General features: G+C 49.5%; 1 protein-coding gene across 1 annotated transcript in view; it reads left to right on the top strand.

The window, feature by feature from the left end:
* The window catches only part of PCNX2 (pecanex 2), a 1,407,555-nt gene that overhangs the window by 1,290,998 nt on the left and 97,049 nt on the right, over window positions 1–19,508 (top strand). Inside the window, exon 31 of the mRNA XM_075339694.1 lies at window positions 18,645–18,835. Coding sequence (XP_075195809.1) covers window positions 18,645–18,835 — 191 coding nt within the window. The remainder of the gene's footprint in view (window positions 1–18,644; window positions 18,836–19,508) is intronic.

The following is a 19,508-nucleotide window of genomic DNA, read 5'->3' as shown; positions in this document are numbered from 1 at the left end:
GTACCTTTTCGTATGTAAATTTCGTAAATTGTCCATGGGGGCAGGCTGCCTGTTGTCCGTTACTGTCCTCCTGCCGATTTACACCGCCCCCGAACGCTGAATTTCAAACCTCAGGACGCTGCCCCTGGGCGCCCGGGGTCCCGCGTATGCGCTGCGCGACTGTAGCGGGACTGTGCACTGCATGCACATGTGACCGCTGGTGACACTTTGCGCGGGCACGAGGTTATGGGCGGCGCTGTGAGTGTCATCAGCAAGTGCCGCCCATAACCTCGTGACCGCACTTTCCCCTCTTCCTCCAGCGTTCTGCGCAAGCGCTCGCTGGCCAGATGACTTACGTCACCTCCTTCCCATCTTGCCCTGCAGCAGGAAATAGATGGGAGGAGCGGATGGAGCAGGACACCATAGCTAACGGGGAGACGCGGCGAGCATCTGAGAGGAAGAGGAGAAAGTGCGGTCACGAGGTTATGGGCGACACTTGCTGATGACACTCACAGCACCGCCCATAACCTCGTGCCTGCGCAAAACATCACCAGCGGTGACATGTGCACGCAGTGCACAGTCCCGCTACAGTCGCACAGCGCATGCGCGGGACCCCGGGCGCCCAGGGGCAGTGTCCTGAGGTTTGAAATTCAGCGTTCGGGGGCGGTGTAAATCGGCAGGAGGACAGTAACGGACACCAGGCAGCCCGCCCCCATGGACGATTTACAAAATTTACATACGAAAAGGTACAACTTTATAAAGTGTTTATTTTGGTATAAAAGGGGCCAGAAAAACTAGAGGAACCTTGCTAGAATGCAGCCCAGGAGCTGCAGAAGGGGGAACTTTTAGGTTTATAGCTAAATTTTTGATGACAGGTTCCCTTTAAACAAAACAGCGTTACAAAGAGGATGAGACACAGATATAGGCATGGCATGCCCTTCTAAACTCATGTAAAACACCGCAAGGTGACTCCAAGTGGAGTCTCCCTTTTTTCCAAAAATTGGGCCACACAGACACCCACCCCTTCAGTGGCAGCACTTGTGCCCCATTTGTACACTTCACAGGTAGATTTGCATCAAGAACATTCTATAATACGCCATTTTTAACCGTCCCCAGGATGACACCGGGGTAGGTAGCAAAGTCTTTGCTGATCCCAGATCTGTTCATCTTGGCTCCTTTTAAAAAACACAGCAAGGGTTACTCCAAGCGGAATCTCCCTTTTTTCCAAAAATTGGGCCACACAGACACCCCATCAGTGGCAGCACTTGTGCCCTAGTTGCAAACAGGATGTTTTGATTTGCATCAAGCACATTCCAAATCCTCAAGCATTTACTCTCCCCAGGATGACACAGGGGTAGTAAATTCCTTGTGGCTCCATGACTTGTTCATTTTGATGAACGTTAGTCTGTCCACATTGTCACTGGACAGACGCGTGCGCTTATCTGTCAGCACACACCCAGCAGCACTGAAGAAACGTTCAGAGACAACGCTGGCAGCTGGACACGGCAACATCTCCAAGGCGTAAGTGGAGAGCTTTGACCATTTTTCAAGATTTGAAGCCCAAAATGAGCAAGGCTCCATTTCCAAAGTCATGGCATCGATGTTCATTTGGAGATACTCCTGTATCATCCTCTCCAGCTGTTGACTATGTGTCAGACTTGTTGTCTCTGGTGGCCTTGCAATGGATGGTCTAAAAAAATTATGAAAAGTTTCAATAAAATTGCTTTTACCAGCACCAGATACGGTGCTGCTGGTACGGGTAGACTGTTGAAGATGACGAGACCGTCCCATGTTTGTCAAGTTACAACTGGGAGATTCACTCCCTGCACCTGCATGGTTGTTTGGTGGAAAAGCCGAGCTAAGATCGAGTAACAGCTTTTGCCGATACTCCTGCATACGTGCGTCCCTTTCTATGGCTGGAATTATGTCACAAAATTTGGACTTGTACCGGGGATCTAATAGTGTGGCAAGCCAGTACTCATCATCACTTCTAATTTTGACAATACGAGGGTCATGTTGGAGGTAATGCAGCAAGAAAGTGATCATGTGTCTTGCGCAGCCATGCGGACCAAGTCCACGCTGTGTTTGTGGCATAGAGGTGCTAACTGTTCTTTCTTCCTCTGACATCTCCTCCCAACCTCTTTCAACTGAAATGTGACCAAGGTCTCCCCATCCGCTGAGTCTTCCATGTCCATGGACAGTTCGTCCTCCATTTCTTCATGTTCTCCTGCACCTTCCTCAACATTTCGCCTGCTACCATGCGCCCTTGTTGATCCCTGTCCCCCATGGTCCCATGCCTGCCGCCTTGGTGATAATGAACGTCTGGACCTTGGTGATGTTGTTGTCTCTTGCGCATATGAATCCTCCTGTAGTTCCTCCCCTTCCTGTTGTCCCGCCCCCTGACTCCAAATAGTGTTTAGCATGTGCTCCAGCATGTAAATGACTGGAATTGTCATGCTGATAATGGCATTGTCAGCGCTAAGCATATTCATCGCCATGTCGAAACTGTGCAGAAGGGTGCATAGGTCCTTGATCTGAGACCACTAAATCAGGGTGATCTGCCCCACCTCTGCATCTCGTTGGCCTAGGCTATACGTCATGACGTATTGCACCAGGGCTCGACGGTGCTGCCACAGTCGCTGTAACATGTGGAGAGTCGAATTCCAGCGTGTCAGCACATCGCATTTCAGGCGATGAACCGGCAGGCTGAAAGACTTCTGGAGGCATGTGTGTCACCTTGCCCAGGCGAAGGGCCGCACCCAGGTTTGCAGCATTGTCGCACACGGCCTTACCAGGCTGCAGGTTGAGTGGAGACAACCATTTATTAAACTCAGTCTCCAGAGCTGCCCACAACTCAGCCACTGTGTGACTCTTATTTCCAACACATTTCAAGCTAAAGACCGCCTGATGCCATTGTGCTCTGCTGCCAGCATAGTAATGAGGGGTGCGTGATTCCTTCTGCGCAGTTAGAACGCTGGTGGCCTGACCAGGCAGGCTTAGGGCGGAGGTGGAGGACCCAGATGAGGTGGAGGAAGCAGAAGCAGTGGCGGAACTTGGACAGACAGAGGATTGACACACAAGTCGTGGGGACGGCAAGACTTGTGCAGCAGACCCTTCACCATCTATCACCATAGTTACCCAGTGCCCAGTCAGCGACATGTAACGTCCCTGTCCATGCTTACTGGTCCAAGTATCGGTGGTGAAATGCACCCATTCACACACACAGTTTCTGAAGGAAGAGGTGATGTTGTGTGCGATATGCTGGTGTAGCGTAGGCACACCTTTCTTAGAGAAGTAGTGGCGACTGGGCATCTGGTACTGGGGCACAGTGACAGACATAAGGTCTCTAAAATCCTGTGTGACCACCAGGTGGAAAGGCAGCATTTCGGTAGCCAAGAGCTTACAGAGGGATAAAGTCAACCTCTTAGCTTTGTCATGGGTCGCAAGAAATGGCCTTTTATTTGTCCACATCTGAGGGACAGAGATCTGGCTGCTGTGTGTAGATGGTGGTGAGTAGGGTGTCCCTGAAAAAATGCAGGTTTGTGAGGAAAGTGCAGGTGTAGACATGATGTTGCCTTCATCCAATGTTGATGCTATCGATGTCTGAGAGAGCTGTACACACGCACTTGTTTCCCCTTCCAAACTAACTGACAACCTACCAAGCAAACTGCCTGTTGCGGTTACACTGGTGGAAGTTGTGCGTGGAAAACCAGGTGTGACAGCTGTCCCCACAGTCTTAGAAGATGAAAGAGCGCGTGGATGCACTGGAAGGGGCAGGCGGTGGATGGTCCGCTCCGCTAGGCCGCATTGCAGCACGGTGAGCTTCCCACTGGGACATATGATATTTATTCATGTGACGATTCATGGAAGAAGTTGTCAAACTGCTGAGGTTTTGCCCTCTACTAATAGAATCACGACAAATTTTACATATCACATGATTTGGGCGATCTTTTGGTATGTCAAAAAAGGACCAGGTTAGGCAAGGCTTAGAGGGCATGCGACCTGCTGAGCCACCCCGACTAGTGCTGAGAGGCAGAGTGGTGGCTGAGGATGCAGTTGTAGACGTGCTACCAGTACTCCTCCTCTGTCAGGAAGGCGCAAGGTAACTTCGTCGTCAGTTGCATCCTCCTCCACCGCCTCTGTTGACCTCCTCAAGTGCCTGACTGTGGGTTGACAGTAGGTGGGATCTAGAAGTTCCTCATCAAGCGTTGTGTTTGCACTCCCCTCCCCCTCAGACCGAGCCTCTTCCTGCCTTGAACGAATATTTAAGTTGTCATCCCAATCTGGTATCTGCATCTCATCATCATCAGTATGTTCCTCATTGTCTATTAGAACAGGTGTTTCAGTTTGTGAATAAGGGTCAACATTATGCTCATGAACTTGGTCATCACGGCCTGAATCTGAGTCACAAAGGTTCTGGGCATCACTGCAGACCATTTCCTTTTCTGTACTCACTGTAGCTTGGGAGCAGACCTCTGATTCCCAGGCTATAGTGTGACTGAACAGCTCTGCAGACTCAGCCATCTCTGTTCCACCATACTGTAGAGGGCGGATGGAGACTTGAGAGCTGGGAGAAAGCAAGTGTGATTAGGATGACAACTCAGAGGACTGGTCTTTTTTGGATGCGGTAGTTGAGGTGGCGGAGAAAGCACTTGTTGGACCACTTGAGATCCATTCAAGTATTTTCTTTTTTTGGCCATCATTTACCTTTTGTTCCAGTTGTTTGTGTCCGTAAAAAAGGGAGCACATCGGATTGTCCACGGTAAGTAGTAGACATCTTACTTTTGCTGGAAGATGGTCTGTCTTCAGCAGATGTTAATGGAGCTTTGCCACCTTCCCCATGGACAAACACTTTTTTTCCTTTTCCAACACGCATGTTCCCCTTTCCACCAGCATCTGTCATTTTGCCACTCATTTTGATTGCGACAAGATTGTGTACTTAAAAGTTGGTAGTAAAAATTGAGAGGTGGTGTAGATTACAGCGGTGGTCTAGCTTTATTGACAGCAGAATAAACAACAATAACTATCCCTGACAATGCAACTACGGCCCTTAAACTGAAAGCACAGTTTGCTCTTAGAATGGCTTAGTAACAATGAGCTTGAGTGTGCAATGCAGAGGTGCTGCAAATAGATTTGCACTAGTGGGACACTAATGGAAGTCCGACAGCCACTTTTAGGATGCCACTAAGTTTCCTCAGTGTTTGCTGGTATAATGGCTTAGTAACAATGAGCTTGAGTGTGCAATGCAGAGGTGCTGCAAATAGATTTGCACTAGTGGGACACTAATGGAAGTCCAACAGCCACTTTTAGGATGCCACTAAGTTTCCTCAGTGTTTGCTAGTATAATGGCTTAGTAACAATGAGCTTGAGTGTGCAATGCAGAGGTGCTGCAAATAGATTTACACTAGTGGGACACTAATGGAAGTCCAACAGCCACTTTTAGGATGCCACTAAGTTACCTCAGTGTTTGCTAGTATAATGGCTTAGTAACAATGAGCTTGAGTGTGCAAAGGGCAGGAGGGTACAGTGGCCGGGTTGTGGGTCAGTGTAGAGGAAAGGAAGCCTCACTTTCTATCCCTCCTAATGGTGAAATGCAGCAAGGAACTCCCTGACCTTAGCTACACAGACGCTCTTTTCTGTAGCTGTTAAAACCTCTTTCCACGGACCTGACTGTCACCTGTGGCTCTGAGCCTGCTGTTATTAGCCCTTACAAGGGCTGAAAGAAACTTCTATCCCTATTCTGTATAGCGCTGTGTGTAGAGCATACACAGCAGTATCGGAGACAGCAGGTGCACCTGCGGTGACTGACACCCAGACGCAGAAAGCAGATAATGGCGTCCAGACGGGCAGATGCCCGTATTTATAATGCAGGAACATGTGACATGGACATCCTATCACACATGCCGTTGCTTCTCTGGCTAAAAGTCCACTTAGCTGTGTGTGTGTCTGGGATTGGCTGACATGCTGCCCCCCCCCCCACTACACGTGCGCTTAGGGAAGGAAGACAAGGAAAAAAAAAAATGGCGATCGCCATTATCCCAGCAGCAGTGATCTGAATGCGCAGTCCCCGCACACTATTCGCTGAAATTTCATAACAGTGTGACTTACACTATTACAGCGAAAAGCCAGCTAGTAATTAGCTTGGCTTTTTGCTGCTAGAACCGTTCTCGAACGTAACTAGAACTATCGAGCTTTTAGCAAAAAGCTCGAGTTCTAGTTCGATCTAGAACAGCCCCCAAAATCACTCGAACCGCGAACTGGAGAACCACGAACCGCGCTCAACTCTACTCATAATATATATTAGTGCTCACTTCAGTTATCCTATTTAGTATTATGAAGTTTTTTCTGAATGTGAACACAGCTCCGCACCTTTCGGACATGTTTTTTCCATCTCCTATATAAGAAAGTCCTTGGTTACCCCTCTCCACACATAGCAGTTTTTAATTGCAATGAGATGACACAGAGTCATAGAGCTAGGGACCCCAATATAGAGATATACCTTGACGAGGTTTTGGGGCTCAGTTACATTAATCAATGCGATTGCTAAATATCTCCTTTTTCCTAATATTCATGGCAGGTATGCATTTCATTATTCAGACTTTCAAGTTAACAAGTGTCATTTTTCATTGTATGCTTCAATGTTTTTCGGTATGCTTATAGGATTATACTATTATCTAACTTTGATGTGCAGCCTTATCCTTATGTACAGTGATGGTACAAGGCCGCTGGCTGTCCTCCTAGACAGTTCCGTGCCCCTTGTCACAATCCCCTGCGACCTGGGGTCCAGCTCCTACTAGGTCCAGACCACCGTCTGCTACCTAGATAGCTTCCTTAGAGCCCGGCTTCCAACACTCTACTCTCCTCTGACTCTCCTGCCATCCTGACCTTCCCTAACCAACCCCCCAAGTGGGCGACCCTATTCCACTCAGGCCGTACACTGGTGTGCCTGGTGGGTATGGTGCAGAGTGTACCTAGGATTTTAATTAGCTGATGTAGGCAACACCATGTAGTTGAGGACCCATAACCAAGAAGGATGTGGATATTGCACGGGAGGGCAGATTGTACAATACCCTGTGACGACCTGATAGTCCAGGGGCGTCACATTCCCCCTTGATTAAACGTAGCTCATCCTTGAGCTACAGGACATCAGAGGTTTAATTTTTTTTTTCTTTTAAACTGCAAAAATAGAAAAAGAACATTTTTATTTACAAGTTTCATCCCACATTAGGGGGGCTGGGTATTTGAACGCTACGTAACTTAGAGTTCATCATTCCAACGATGGAACGCTACCGGTTTAGTTAGTAGCGGAGGCTCAACCTGCTCCGTTGCAGCCTCTTACTGCAACAGTCCAGTCTTAATGTCCCGGATCCCATAAACCCGCCACCCAAGCAACCTGACCCACTGCAAACCTATTGTGGGTCCGTGACCAGGTTAAGGTCCCGGGTGTTGTAATAGACGACTTTGGTGGGCACAGGAGGTGTAATTTTTTACAATACACAACTCTGTGTTTGTCACAATGAGTCCCATGACCATGGTCCATATTTACTATAAACATTGATGCATAATTGTAATGGAGTCCATGCATCGGGTGTACACATTATAAAATCTTCTCGTTAATCAGGTAACTTTTCTCTGTTCATTCAAATCTTGTTGATTAAACACTTATCTTCTAACATTTTCTCTATATGAAAAACCATAAACTTTGAAAAATAATAAAAGAAACACAGACACCTAACAGTTCTGCAATGACATTTACATATCTTACTGGTACCGCTCACTGGAAGGCTGGTAAACAACGGTGGCGGTTGGCACAACCCGCTCATCAACCATAGCGAGCCGCTTCACATCTAGGGCGTACCAGCCCCGCTAACTCCAATGCCGAGTGTAGATAACCACCTATCAAAGCTCCAGGTTACAGCCTGGGTGGTCCCTCAGGATATGATGCTCTATATCTCTCCGAGGGACAAACACTTCTTCCGAGAGGCTCGCTTCCCAGAGGAAACCCCACCCTTTGTCGAGGTTGAAACGCTTCACATGGCCCCTGCGCCACGGCCCTCTGACACGGAAGGTAGCCTTCCTCAAGTGCTCCTTTTCTCTCTGGGCATGGGCAACTATCTCCCATTACCTCTGGTCTTGATTCGTCATCTCCGGTTTAAGCTTTGGGTGTTGTCGTTCCCAGTAGGGGGCATCAGCGTCCGGCCTCGGCTCACTAGCTGGCACTGGCTTTAAGTATGCTGTTGCAGCCACAACAGCCGTTGGGATGCCGCGCGGTGGTGGAACCGGCAGCTCTTCAGGCTCCACCTCCGCTACATTGGGTAGATGTACCGACTGCTCCTCAGCCGGGGTTGCAGAGTCCGGGTGCTCCGCCTCTAAGAACGGGCCTGGTGATGCGGCTGGGTCTGGTCTGGCCGGTGTTGGGGTGACCGCTGTCATGACCGGGTCGGAGGGCGGACGAAACCGGGGATCCTGCAGCTGCATCTTCATATACAGGTGCTGAAGGTTCCTCTGCCATGGTGGGAGCAGGCAGCTAGGCGTCCGCCGGGGATAGGGTTGGTGGCGGCCGAGTGCTCACCGGGAGCGGGGGCGGTCCAGATCCCTCAGCCACATCGCCCGGATTGGGGCAATCATGAGGGACTGGGTAACCGCTTACCCTCTCTTCACGTGGGATCTCAACCTCACGGGCTCGCACCGCCATCGCCAGGCTCCTCATCTCTTCCCTCCAGTGGTCCAGTATAAATAGGAACTGCATCTGCATTCTCCTGCAAAGCTGCTCCGTCTCTTCCTCAATCCAGGTCGCGGTCCCGGGAACAGCACATTCTGGTGACCAGCTCCGCTCCGCCTTCTTGCCTCTGCGCTGTCCAGGAATGTTATGGCAGAATCCTGGCATCCCTGCTTCTCTTCCGCTGCTGCTGCTACATGCCATCACGCCCCCTCGGTTTTCACTCAGCACTTTCTTCAATTTTGTGGCCCTCTGGGAACTTCTGGTTCTGGCCTCACTCTCAGGACGAAGGGCAGGGCTTCGGCTTCGCGCGCTTTCGATGTAGAAGACGGCGTTTTGGCGCCGGAAGATGGCGGAAATGGTGGGAAACGGAGATTTTGATTCACGGTTTCGAATTCTAAGGTGCACGTCACCCAGGTAAGTGGGTCCTGTTTGTATCCTGTTTGTGACGCCAGCAATTTGAGGTGTGCCGCCCCCATGTCAGCAACTGAGCTGCTCGGATCCGGATCCCCGGTGGCTCGAGGAGTGTCCGGACCCGGGGATCATGCGGCCACTCAAATGAAGGGGGGTATTTACAGGGGATAGTGTTTAGAGTTCGTGACGCCACCCATAGTATGTGGTAATGTGGAGTACCACCGCTGCACTTGGGAGTACCCGGGGGCGATGGAGTGGGGTAGCCAGGTGTTAGAACCCTCCACGGGTAGGGGAGAATTCCCCAGGACTCAGTGATGGTGTCTGGGGAGTGCCTTTGGGTGCGAAGGGGGTCACTTTCGTACTCACTCAGTCCAGTAAACTGACACCGACAACTGGATAAACCAAAGTTCTGGATACTGCTGCCGCTGAGGGGAGCTAGTTCGGGTACTGTCCCCAATGGTGCTGCCTGGTGATCCATGACCTTCCTCCTGGCACTAAGTTCACTTCTCTGTTGGTCCTGGTAGTATGGAACTAGTCGGGCCCCGCTCCCCAGTATGGCTAACTGTGAGAGCTTGCTCTCAGGGTTCACGCTTGAGATTTTCTGGACCGTTTTTGTGGAAAGTCCTATCCCCCACGTTGCGTTAGTACCCCGATTTTGGAGCGGATCTTGAAGGCTCCGTTCTCGTCGGGTAAATTGTCAGGTTGCCTGAAGCTACTCCCTGACTTAGGGTCCACGTATCCCATCGTGCCCTGGTCCCAGCCCGGTGATGGTACAAGGCCACCAGCTGTCCTGCTCGACAGTTCCATCCCCCTTGTCACGATCCCCTGCGACTGGGGGTCGAGCTCCTACTCGGTGCAGACCACCGTCTGCTACCTAGGTGTTTCCAAGGAGCCCGACTACTGACCTCCTCTCTCCTTCACTTACAACACTCTACTCTCCTCTGATTCTCCTGACACTCCTGACCTCCCCTAACCAAGCCCCCAAGTGGGCGACCGTATTCCACTCAGGCCGTCCACTGGTGTGTCTTGTGGGTGTGGTGCAGAGTGTATCTAGGATTTTAATTAGCTGATGTAGGCAACACCATGTAGTTAGGGACTCATAACAAAGAAGGATGTGGATACTGCACGGGAGGGCAGATTGTACAATACCCTGTGACGACCTGATAGTCCAGGGTCGTCACACGTGTACCTGAGTCTGTAACTTCACGTGATCTGCAATTTTATGGCTGAGTGACTGCTGTTCCTTAATGATTCCACTTTTCAATTATACAACTTAGTTGATCATTAAATATTTTGATATGAAAATTTGAAGTATGATATTGAAATTGTTGAAGTGAGATTTTAGAAAATGTATTTATTGCAAACATAATATGATGTATTATCTTATTCAATGTATAAAAAACAATAAAAAGTTACTAAAATATGGCTGAAAGATCATAGTTGCCATGATGATAAATCATTTATCTTCCATGTCACTTTACGCAGGTGTGGCGCCCTGGTCTAGCCAGGTCGTCACAGGTACTACAACATGCACCCCCACCCCGAGATAGGCACATCAGCCAGACACAAAATCCTTGTTGCCTCCCTCCAGGGGCTGATGTCCACACCAGGTGGGGTGGAGCCAGGTGGTTGGCCCCACCCACTGAGGAGTTCACAGTCCTGGAGGCGGGAATAGGAAAGGAGATCAGTTAGGGAAGTGGAAGAGTAAGGAGTAAAAGTGGTAGTAGAGGAGCAAACTGACTGTGTCCGGGTACGTGGCCCGGGCACCGAGAGCAAGGTTGGCAGACGGTGGTGGCCGTCTGCCGGAGAGGCAGATCAACGCGGAACCGTAGGACCGGAGACGGGCGGTGGCCCGCCAGTACCGAACTGGGGAGCGAAGTGAAGCCAGCCCAAACCGGCAGGGCCTACGGACCCCGACCAGGCTTGTAGTCGCCATTAAATCGGTCAAATCCGTCAGTGACCGGAACCCCAGGCGTTTCCTAACAGCCAAGACCCGATTGAAGGCAACCGTCCAACCAGCAAAAGGAAATACAGCTTCCGCCACAGCTAGAGTTCCAAGGGCCAGAGCCTGCGGGCAAAAGTGCTCCTCCGGCACATATACACGCTGGGGAGCGGGTTACCGGTGGGAAGCCATCGGGACCGAACATACACAAAGGTGCAGGGAAAGGAAGCCACCATCAACCGTCCGGGAGAAACCACAGCATCCAGCTGCGGGACCCGTCCATCCGGCCGTTTGGTTTACCAGAGACTTTGAATGAGTACTACCATGCCATCCGGCACTGCGCTGCGCACTCCAAGCGACCCTGCACCTTGCCGACCCTGCCTCCCCGACACCTCACCGGGCCCCGGGATCACCAACCCCCTACCCACGGAAGGGAGAAAAACATCCCAGCTGCTCTCTACCATCACTTCCGGGATCCCCGTCAATAGCAGCGGTGGTGCCCAACCTCACCACAACCCGTGGGTGGCGTTACGGACCAAATCCCCAAACCGAACTACCCCCCTTTCACTCAAGGGCGAGGAGCGGCGCTCGAGTCCCCAGATCCGGCCCACCGCTCGAGCCACCGAGCAGCAGCAGCGCCGGACCCGAGCGTGGTGAGCGCAGCGCCCCGCCGCCCGCGACAACTTGGCGTCACGAACAGGATCTTACCGTTCTACCGGCTGGTAGAAGTGCGCCTTGTGTCCCGCCGGCGGTGTCCGGACGAAAAATTTCAGAATCTGCCATCTTGGGCGCGAAGATTTTCCCGCTCGAGCGTCTTCTCGAGCAGTAGAGGCGCGAAAGCCGAAGCCCCGCCCCTGAGGAGGAGGTGCTGAGAAAAGACCAAGGGGGGGGTGGATGGCATCCGGCCGCATGTAAGCCGAGGCCATAAAAGCAGGGACGCCAGGACTCTGCCGCCATATTTGGTTCCTGGAAGATACCGATGCCAGCATGTACCGTCTGTCCGGTAACCCCGCAGTCCCCGAGCCCACGCCCAGCACCGCAGCGTGGGTGGAGGTCTGAACCATTCAGCTGAGCAGCCGCCAGCAGGTCCGAGTGCAGCTCCTCCCGGAGGAGTGGGAGGCCGACATGGCGGATGTGGTGGCGGCCATACGGAGACGTGAGGTGGAGGAAGTCTTGGAGGAGCGGGTAAGCGACCCACGCTCCTGTGCTACCACAGGATCGGTCGTCGCGTCTGAGGGGCCCGGTCTGCGCCCCGCTCACCCTGCTGCCTCCCCCGCTACCCGTGTTGGCTGCTCACGCCCCGCCACTATGCTCGCTACCCGCACAACCGGTAGCGGAACCCTGCCCGTCCACCCAAGCGGACCAACCTGCAGCTGAAGCCCGCAGACGCCCCGAGCCGCTTCCCTGAAAGTACCCGGGCATCATCCGTCTACGAAGACTTACCGGTGGCACCGGAAGTGACCGTGCCCAGTCTCGTCCCGGCTCCGGTGATCCGTCCCTTGCAGGAGGAGGTGGAGGTCAAGCGGGAGAGGACACCTGTTCCCATTCCCCATGCCTCAGCTGAGGCTGCGCCGGATCGTTGCTGCAAGGCAGCGCCCCAGGCCATGTCACCGCGGGATCTTCCACCGAGGGCGCCAATAGTGGGCAGTGTAGTGGAAGTCCCGCGGGGCCTGACATACGCGCAGGGGCAAGCAGCAGCCCCTTATTGGGACAGGGAACCGACCCCGCTGCGCCTAGAGATTGCGGAGAGGGAGAGGCGGAAGGCTGAGTTGATAGCCCGCACAATCCAAGAAAAGGAGAACCTCCACAGAGCCACCTTCCGGGTACGGAGCCCGATCCACGAGGGGCAAGTAAGAAGATTTGACATCCGCTGGGGGTATGGATTTATTTTCGAGCCGGGCCTGGAGGCCGAGGTGTTTGTGGCCCACCGGGACGTTAATGCCCATCTGCCAGAGGGCCACCCGGGCCGTAACTTGCTCCCAGGCGATCTCGTAACGTACACGCGGCACTGTGGAGAGAGGAGCTGGTTTGCCCTGGATGCCAAGTTGAGAGGAGGCCAGGAGGCCCAAGAACCGGCCCAGTCCCCTCCTCCGGCCTGCGATGTTGATCTGAAGTAAGGCAGCGGTCCCTCCGTTGCACCGTTGTCCCCGTTGGGACCACCAGTACCGTTACCTGTTAAATGACTGTGAATCAACCGAAGTTTTTACCTGATTGGCACTGTGATTGATCCGGCCGTTGACGGCAAGTAGTCCCCGTAGGGACCCTTTGTACCGTTGCATAAGAAACTGCTTATGGACATGCCTGAGAACTTGCAGGGCACCCACAAACTGGTGGAAATGTAAATATGTTGGGCATGTTTCCGTTGCCGCCTCCGGAGAAGCTGATTTGGAGGATGGGCCTGGAGGAAAGAGATGGCCCAAGCCCGCCACTACCGCAACCGGTGGCAATCCTCCGGGGGTCAGGGGTCCCCCATGGACGTGGGGTCCCCTGAAGTGACAGTCGGGTGCGAGACACCGTACCTGTTCCCGCTCGGGCAGCCTGGATCTGGACTGGGGTCAAGGGGTGCTGCCCATTTTCTTAGGGTCAGCATCAGGGCCAGGTTGCTTGGGTGGGAGAGCGGAAGCCGACCGTTATTAATAAAAATGTGTTTGTAACATTAAAGTACCGTGCCTCCCGTTAAGGGAAGATTTATAAATATGCTTTGTTGAATGTTTTCACATGTTTTATATCTTTTGCAGTTGAAAAATAAAACCGGTGATGGACGGGCAGCCCGCAGACGGTCTGCATTTAACCAAGGGGGAAAGTGGCGCCCTGGTCTAGCCAGGTCGTCACAGGTACTACAATATGCACCCCCACCCCGAGGCACATCAGCCAGACACAAAATCCTTGTTGCCTCCCTCCAGGGGCTGATGTCCACACCAGGTGGGGTGGAGCCAGGTGGTTGGCCCCACCCACTGAGAAGTTCACAGTCCTGGAGGTGGGAAAAGGAAAGGAGATCAGTTAGGGAAGTGGAAGAGTGAGGAGAAAAAGTGGTAGTAGAGGAGCAACCTGACTGTGTCTGGGTACATTGCCCGGGCACCGAGAGCAAGGTTGGCGGACGGTGGTGGTCATCTGCCGGAGAGGCAGATCAATGCAGAACCGTAGGACCGGGGACGGGCGGTGGCCCACCGGTACCGAACCGGGGAGTGAAGTGAAGCCAGCACAAACTGGCAAGGCCTGCGGACCCCGACCAGGCTTGGAGACGCCATTAAATAGGTCAAATCCGTCAGAGACCGGAACCCCAGAGGTTTCCTAACAGCCAAGACCCGATTGAAGGCAACCGTCCAACCAGCAAAAGGAAATACAGCTACCGCCACAGCTAGAGTTCCAAGGGCCAGAGCCTGCGGGCAAAAGGGCTCCTCCGGCACATATACACGCTGGGGAGCGGGTTACCGGTGGGAAGCCATCGGGACCGAACATACACAAATGTGCAGGGAAAGGCAGCCACCACCAACCGTCCGGGAGAAACCACAGCAGCCGGCTGCGGGACCCGTCCATCCAGCTGTTTGGTTTACCAGAGACTTTGCATCCATTTGTGGCTGAGTGAGTACTACCGTGCCATCCGGCACTGCGCTGCGCAGTCCAAGCGACCCTGCACCTTGCCGACCCTGCCTCCCCGACACCTCACCGGGCCCCGGGACCACCAACCCCCTACCCATGGAGGGGAGAGAAACATCCCAGCTGCTCCCTACCATCGCTCCCAGGATCCCCGTCAATAGCAGCGGTGGTGCCCAACCTCACCACAACCCGTGGGTGGCGTCGCGGATCAAATCCCCAAACCGAACTACCCCCCTTTCACTCACGGGCGAGGAGCGCTGCTCAAGTCCCCGGATCCGGCCCATCGCTTGAGCCACTGAGCAGCAGCAGCAGCAGCGCTGGACCCGAGCGTGGTGAGCGCAGCGCCCCGCTGCCCGCGACACAGGCAATAATAGCACAACGCTTCTTTTTTTTTCTCTGTTATTATCTCTACAGGGACCTAAATCTGCAACCTAACAGCATACCTGTCTATGCTCAAAAAATGATCAAAGATGCATTAATTTCTTATAATTCTCTTAAAAGGGTTCTCGTGCAATGTAATAATGTGTCACCAATCACATATTTCAAATAACAGCCCTAGTCATGGGTCAGGACAAGCTGCAGTCTGAAGAAACACCGCTCCCAATATCTTCTGACAGAGGAACTGTATCTTAAAGCACCACTTCAGAGGGTTTTTTTTTTGTTTTTATTTTTATCACTGGAATTGTATTCCAAATTCATGTGTTTGCCCCTAGTAAAATACGTTCGCTGTTCCCAGCAGCACTCCGATCCCATTCCGCCATCTTGTGACTGAAGCTTCTGACTGAGCGGAAGTCAAAGCTAGTGGTCACAAGCTTGTTAATATAAGTCTATGTGAGCCTTTCTCTGCCACTCATTTACATTGAAAAGTGAAATCCAGCTCACCCAGAAAATTCTGGGGCCATCTGGCAGGGCACAGGCAGCAGAAGACGACTGGCACAACATCAATAATGGTGTCTAGTAAGTATACTACTAGGGGAAGGGAACTTACATTAGTGATACCAATCCGGCTGTAAAATAAAATGAAAAAAAAACAACAACTTGAGTGGTGCTTTAAGCACATATATAGGAGCTGCTGGAGAAGTGACTGACATGAGATTGAGCTGATTGAGCACAGAGAACTGAGACTGGAAAAAAAATCCTTTGTGCTCAGTCAGTGAGGTAAGTGTGCTTATGACCCACTTCCTGTCAGTTGAGGTCTTAGTATCTACAAGTTCATCTCAGTAAATTAGAATATCATCAAAAAGTTAATTTATTTCAGTAATTCAATACAAAAAGGGAAACACATATATTATATAGAGTCAATTGTTATGATCTGGTAACCGTGGACGATCACGAGAATCCCATTAATAAGGAAAAAACAAAAACACAGGAGTAGTTGGAAACTGAGCAGACCACAATCCCCTATCTATCAGGCAACACTAGAAGTAGCAGTGGGATTTTCCTAACACACCTAGACACCTCATCACCGCCGGAGAAACTCGCCACACATCAAAGATAGAACTGAGGAACCCTAACCTGCCTTGGAGCAGTCCCCAAAGGAATAGCAAGCCCCCAACAGGCAACAACGGTGATGTAAGAAAACCAAATACATAAATAGAAAATATAGATCACCAAGGGTGAGGCCCGACTTACTAGATAGAGCAGGACAGGACAGATAACTGATTGTGGCCAGCAAAAAAACCTGCAAAAAATACCAATCTCCTTATAGGAAAAAGATCTGAGACCACTCCCACTATATCAGGTACTCTTGTGCTAGACACGTTAAACAGAACTGCAGATATAATGGGAAGAAACAAAATCACAGAACAAATAATATTCTAAAGTGCAAATACTCCAAACATGAACAGGAAGGAAGCTCCCTTTCTTGCTGGAGGAACTGCCCTGCTCACAAAAGCAGAAAAACAGATTTTCACATACAAGAAACCAAACACAGAACCAAATGGAATAAGCAGAAACACATTTAAGTGAAATCCAGCAATTAAGCACAGAAACAGTAAACTTATCTGGAGTAGATTCAGGCACCAAATAAATGGGAAAAACAGAAGGGAAAAATCCCAGCCATCTTCAGAAGCAGGCAGGAACATTTATCACTGGCGACCGCCAGGCACAAAATCCTCTCCTAAATCAACTAGGCTGATCTGCAATAGGACTTCCTGGATTCCCAATTAATTCCATCACCTGTCTGAATCACAGATTCAAACTCTGATTCATTACCATTCCTGGCCACCAGAGGGAGCACCCACTTGGATGACATTCACAACAGTCATTACACACAGAGTGATGTATTTCATGTGTTTATTTCTCTTAATGTTGATGATTATGGCTTACAGCCAATGAAAACCCAAAAGTCATTATCTCAAAGATTAGAATATTATATATGACCAACTGAAAAATAAGATAAGCTCAGAAATGTTGGCCTAATGAAAAGTATGTACAGTAAGTGCACTCAATACTTGGTCAGGGCTCCTTTTGTATGAATTACTGGATCAATGTGGGGTGGCATGGAGGCGATCAACATGTGGCACTGCTGAGGTGTTATGGAAGCCCAGGTTGCTTTTATAGCAACCTTCAGCTCGTTTGCATTGTTAGGTCTGGTGTCTCTCATCTTCCTCTTGACAATACCTCATAAATTCTCTATGTGCTTTAGGTCAATCGAGTTTGCTGGCCAATCAAGCACAGTGATACTGTGGTTATTAAACCAGGTATTGGCACTTTTGGCAGTGTGGACAGATGCCAAGTCCTGTTCAAAATGAAATTTCCATCTCCAGAAAGCTTGTTGGCAGAGGGAAGCATGAAGTGCTCTAAAATTTCCTGGTAGATGGCTGACTTTGGTCTTGATAAAAAACACAGTGGACATACACCAGCAGATGACATGGCTTCCCAAACCATCACTGATTTTGGAAACCTCACACTGGACCTAAAGCAGCTTGGATTGTGTGCCTCTCCATTCTTCCTCCAGACTCTGGGACTTTTATTTCCAAATGAAATGCAAAATTTACTTTAATTTGAAAACTACACCTTGGACAATTGAGCAACAGTCCAGTTCTTTTTCTCTTTGGCCCAGGAAAGACGCTTCAGGCGTTGACTATTGGTCATGAGTGGCTTGACACAAGGAATGTGACAGTTGTAGCCCATGTCCTAGATACGTCTGTGTGTGGTGGCTCTTAAAGCACTGACTCCAGCAGCAGTCCAGAGATTCAGCAGTGAATCTCCCCCAAATTTTTGAATGGCCTTTTCTTAGCAATCTTATCAAGGCTGTCGTTATCCAAGTTGCTTGTGCACTTTTTTCTACCACACTTTTTCCTTCCATTCAACTTTCCATTAATAGGCTTGGATACAACACTCTGTAAACAACCAGCTTCTTTAGCAATGACATTTTGTGGCTTACCCTGCTTGTGGAGTGAATCAATGACTGCCTTTTGGATATCTGTTTAGTCAACAGTCTTCCCCATGATTGTGTAGCCTACTGAACCAGACTAAGGGACCATTTTGAACTCTTGGGAAGCCTTTACAGGTGTTTTGTGGTAATTATTCTAATTTTCTGAGATAATGAATTTTGGGTTTTCATTGGCTGCAAGCCATAATCATCAACCTTAGCAGAAATAAACACTTGAAATAGATCATGTTGTGTATAATGACTCTATATAATATATGTGTTTCCCTTTTTGTATTGAATTACTGAAATAAATTAACTTTTTGATGATTCTAATTTATTGAGATGCACTTGTATGTTACTTCAGACTACAGAACATCTGTGTCTGTGATGGGCTGCTGTTTGAAATATGTGACAGATGACCATTTTATTACATTCTTGGAGAACCCCTTTAAAATGAAAGCTTTACTATAATCAGTTGTAATAGGAAAAAAAAACATTTTTTCTAAATGATTTTCTAAAATCTTCCTTAATTTTTTTAGATGTTTTGTACAATTAATGCATAAGCAATGAAGTTAATTGTTTTGTGAATTTAGAAGTGTTTTACTTGTTTATTTTAGGATGAAAAAAGATTATGACAGAAGCCATAATAGTGGAAGCATTAATGAAGAAGTTGACTGTGAAGGAGGTTTGTCATCAGTAACCATTAACTCAGAAAGCAATGCCAGTGAAAGTTTAAGAAAATCATCAAATGCTTGTCATAAAGACTCAAGGGCTAAATCATTGGAAAATAAAGTTCATCAAACAAAAGGTAGAACTTTTATTTTTTTTAAGAAATACAGTGTAACAGAAAGCATAGACACTCAGCATATACAGTACATGTATAACCAAATAATGACATTTTATTCAGTGACAAAATCTTCTGAAATATAAAAACACCTAATGTACCGTATATAACACAAGTGAGTACACCCCTCACATTTTTGTGTATATTTTTTTTTTAGAGCTTTTCTTGGGCCAACATTGAAGATATGACACTTTGATACAATGTAAAGTAGTCAGTGTACAGCCTGTATAACAGTGCAAATGTGTTGTGCCATCTAAATAACTGAACATACAGCCATTAACCCCTGCACCCCCAAGCGATTTTCCATTTTTCATTTTCATTTTATCCTCCACTTCTTCCGAGAGCCCTAACTTTTTTATTTTTCCGTCAATTATGCCATATGAGGACTTATTTTTTGCAAAAGAGTTGCACTTTTGAATAAAATCATTAGTGTTACCACATACCGTACTGGAAAAAGGGAAAAAATTCCAAGTGTGATTAAATTGCAATCAAAGTACAATTGCACAATTGTTTTGGGGGTCTTTTATTCACAGTGTTTACTATATGGTAAAACTGATGTGTCCATATGATGCCTCACATTGTTATGAGTTTGTAGATACCAAACATGTATACTTTTATGATTTTTTTAACCCTTTAG

Source organism: Anomaloglossus baeobatrachus, chromosome 3, assembly GCF_048569485.1.
Source record: "Anomaloglossus baeobatrachus isolate aAnoBae1 chromosome 3, aAnoBae1.hap1, whole genome shotgun sequence".
NCBI lineage: Eukaryota > Metazoa > Chordata > Amphibia > Anura > Aromobatidae > Anomaloglossus > Anomaloglossus baeobatrachus.
Note: the sequence above shows the minus strand (reverse complement) of the source record. Positions and strands in the feature narration are given on the sequence as shown.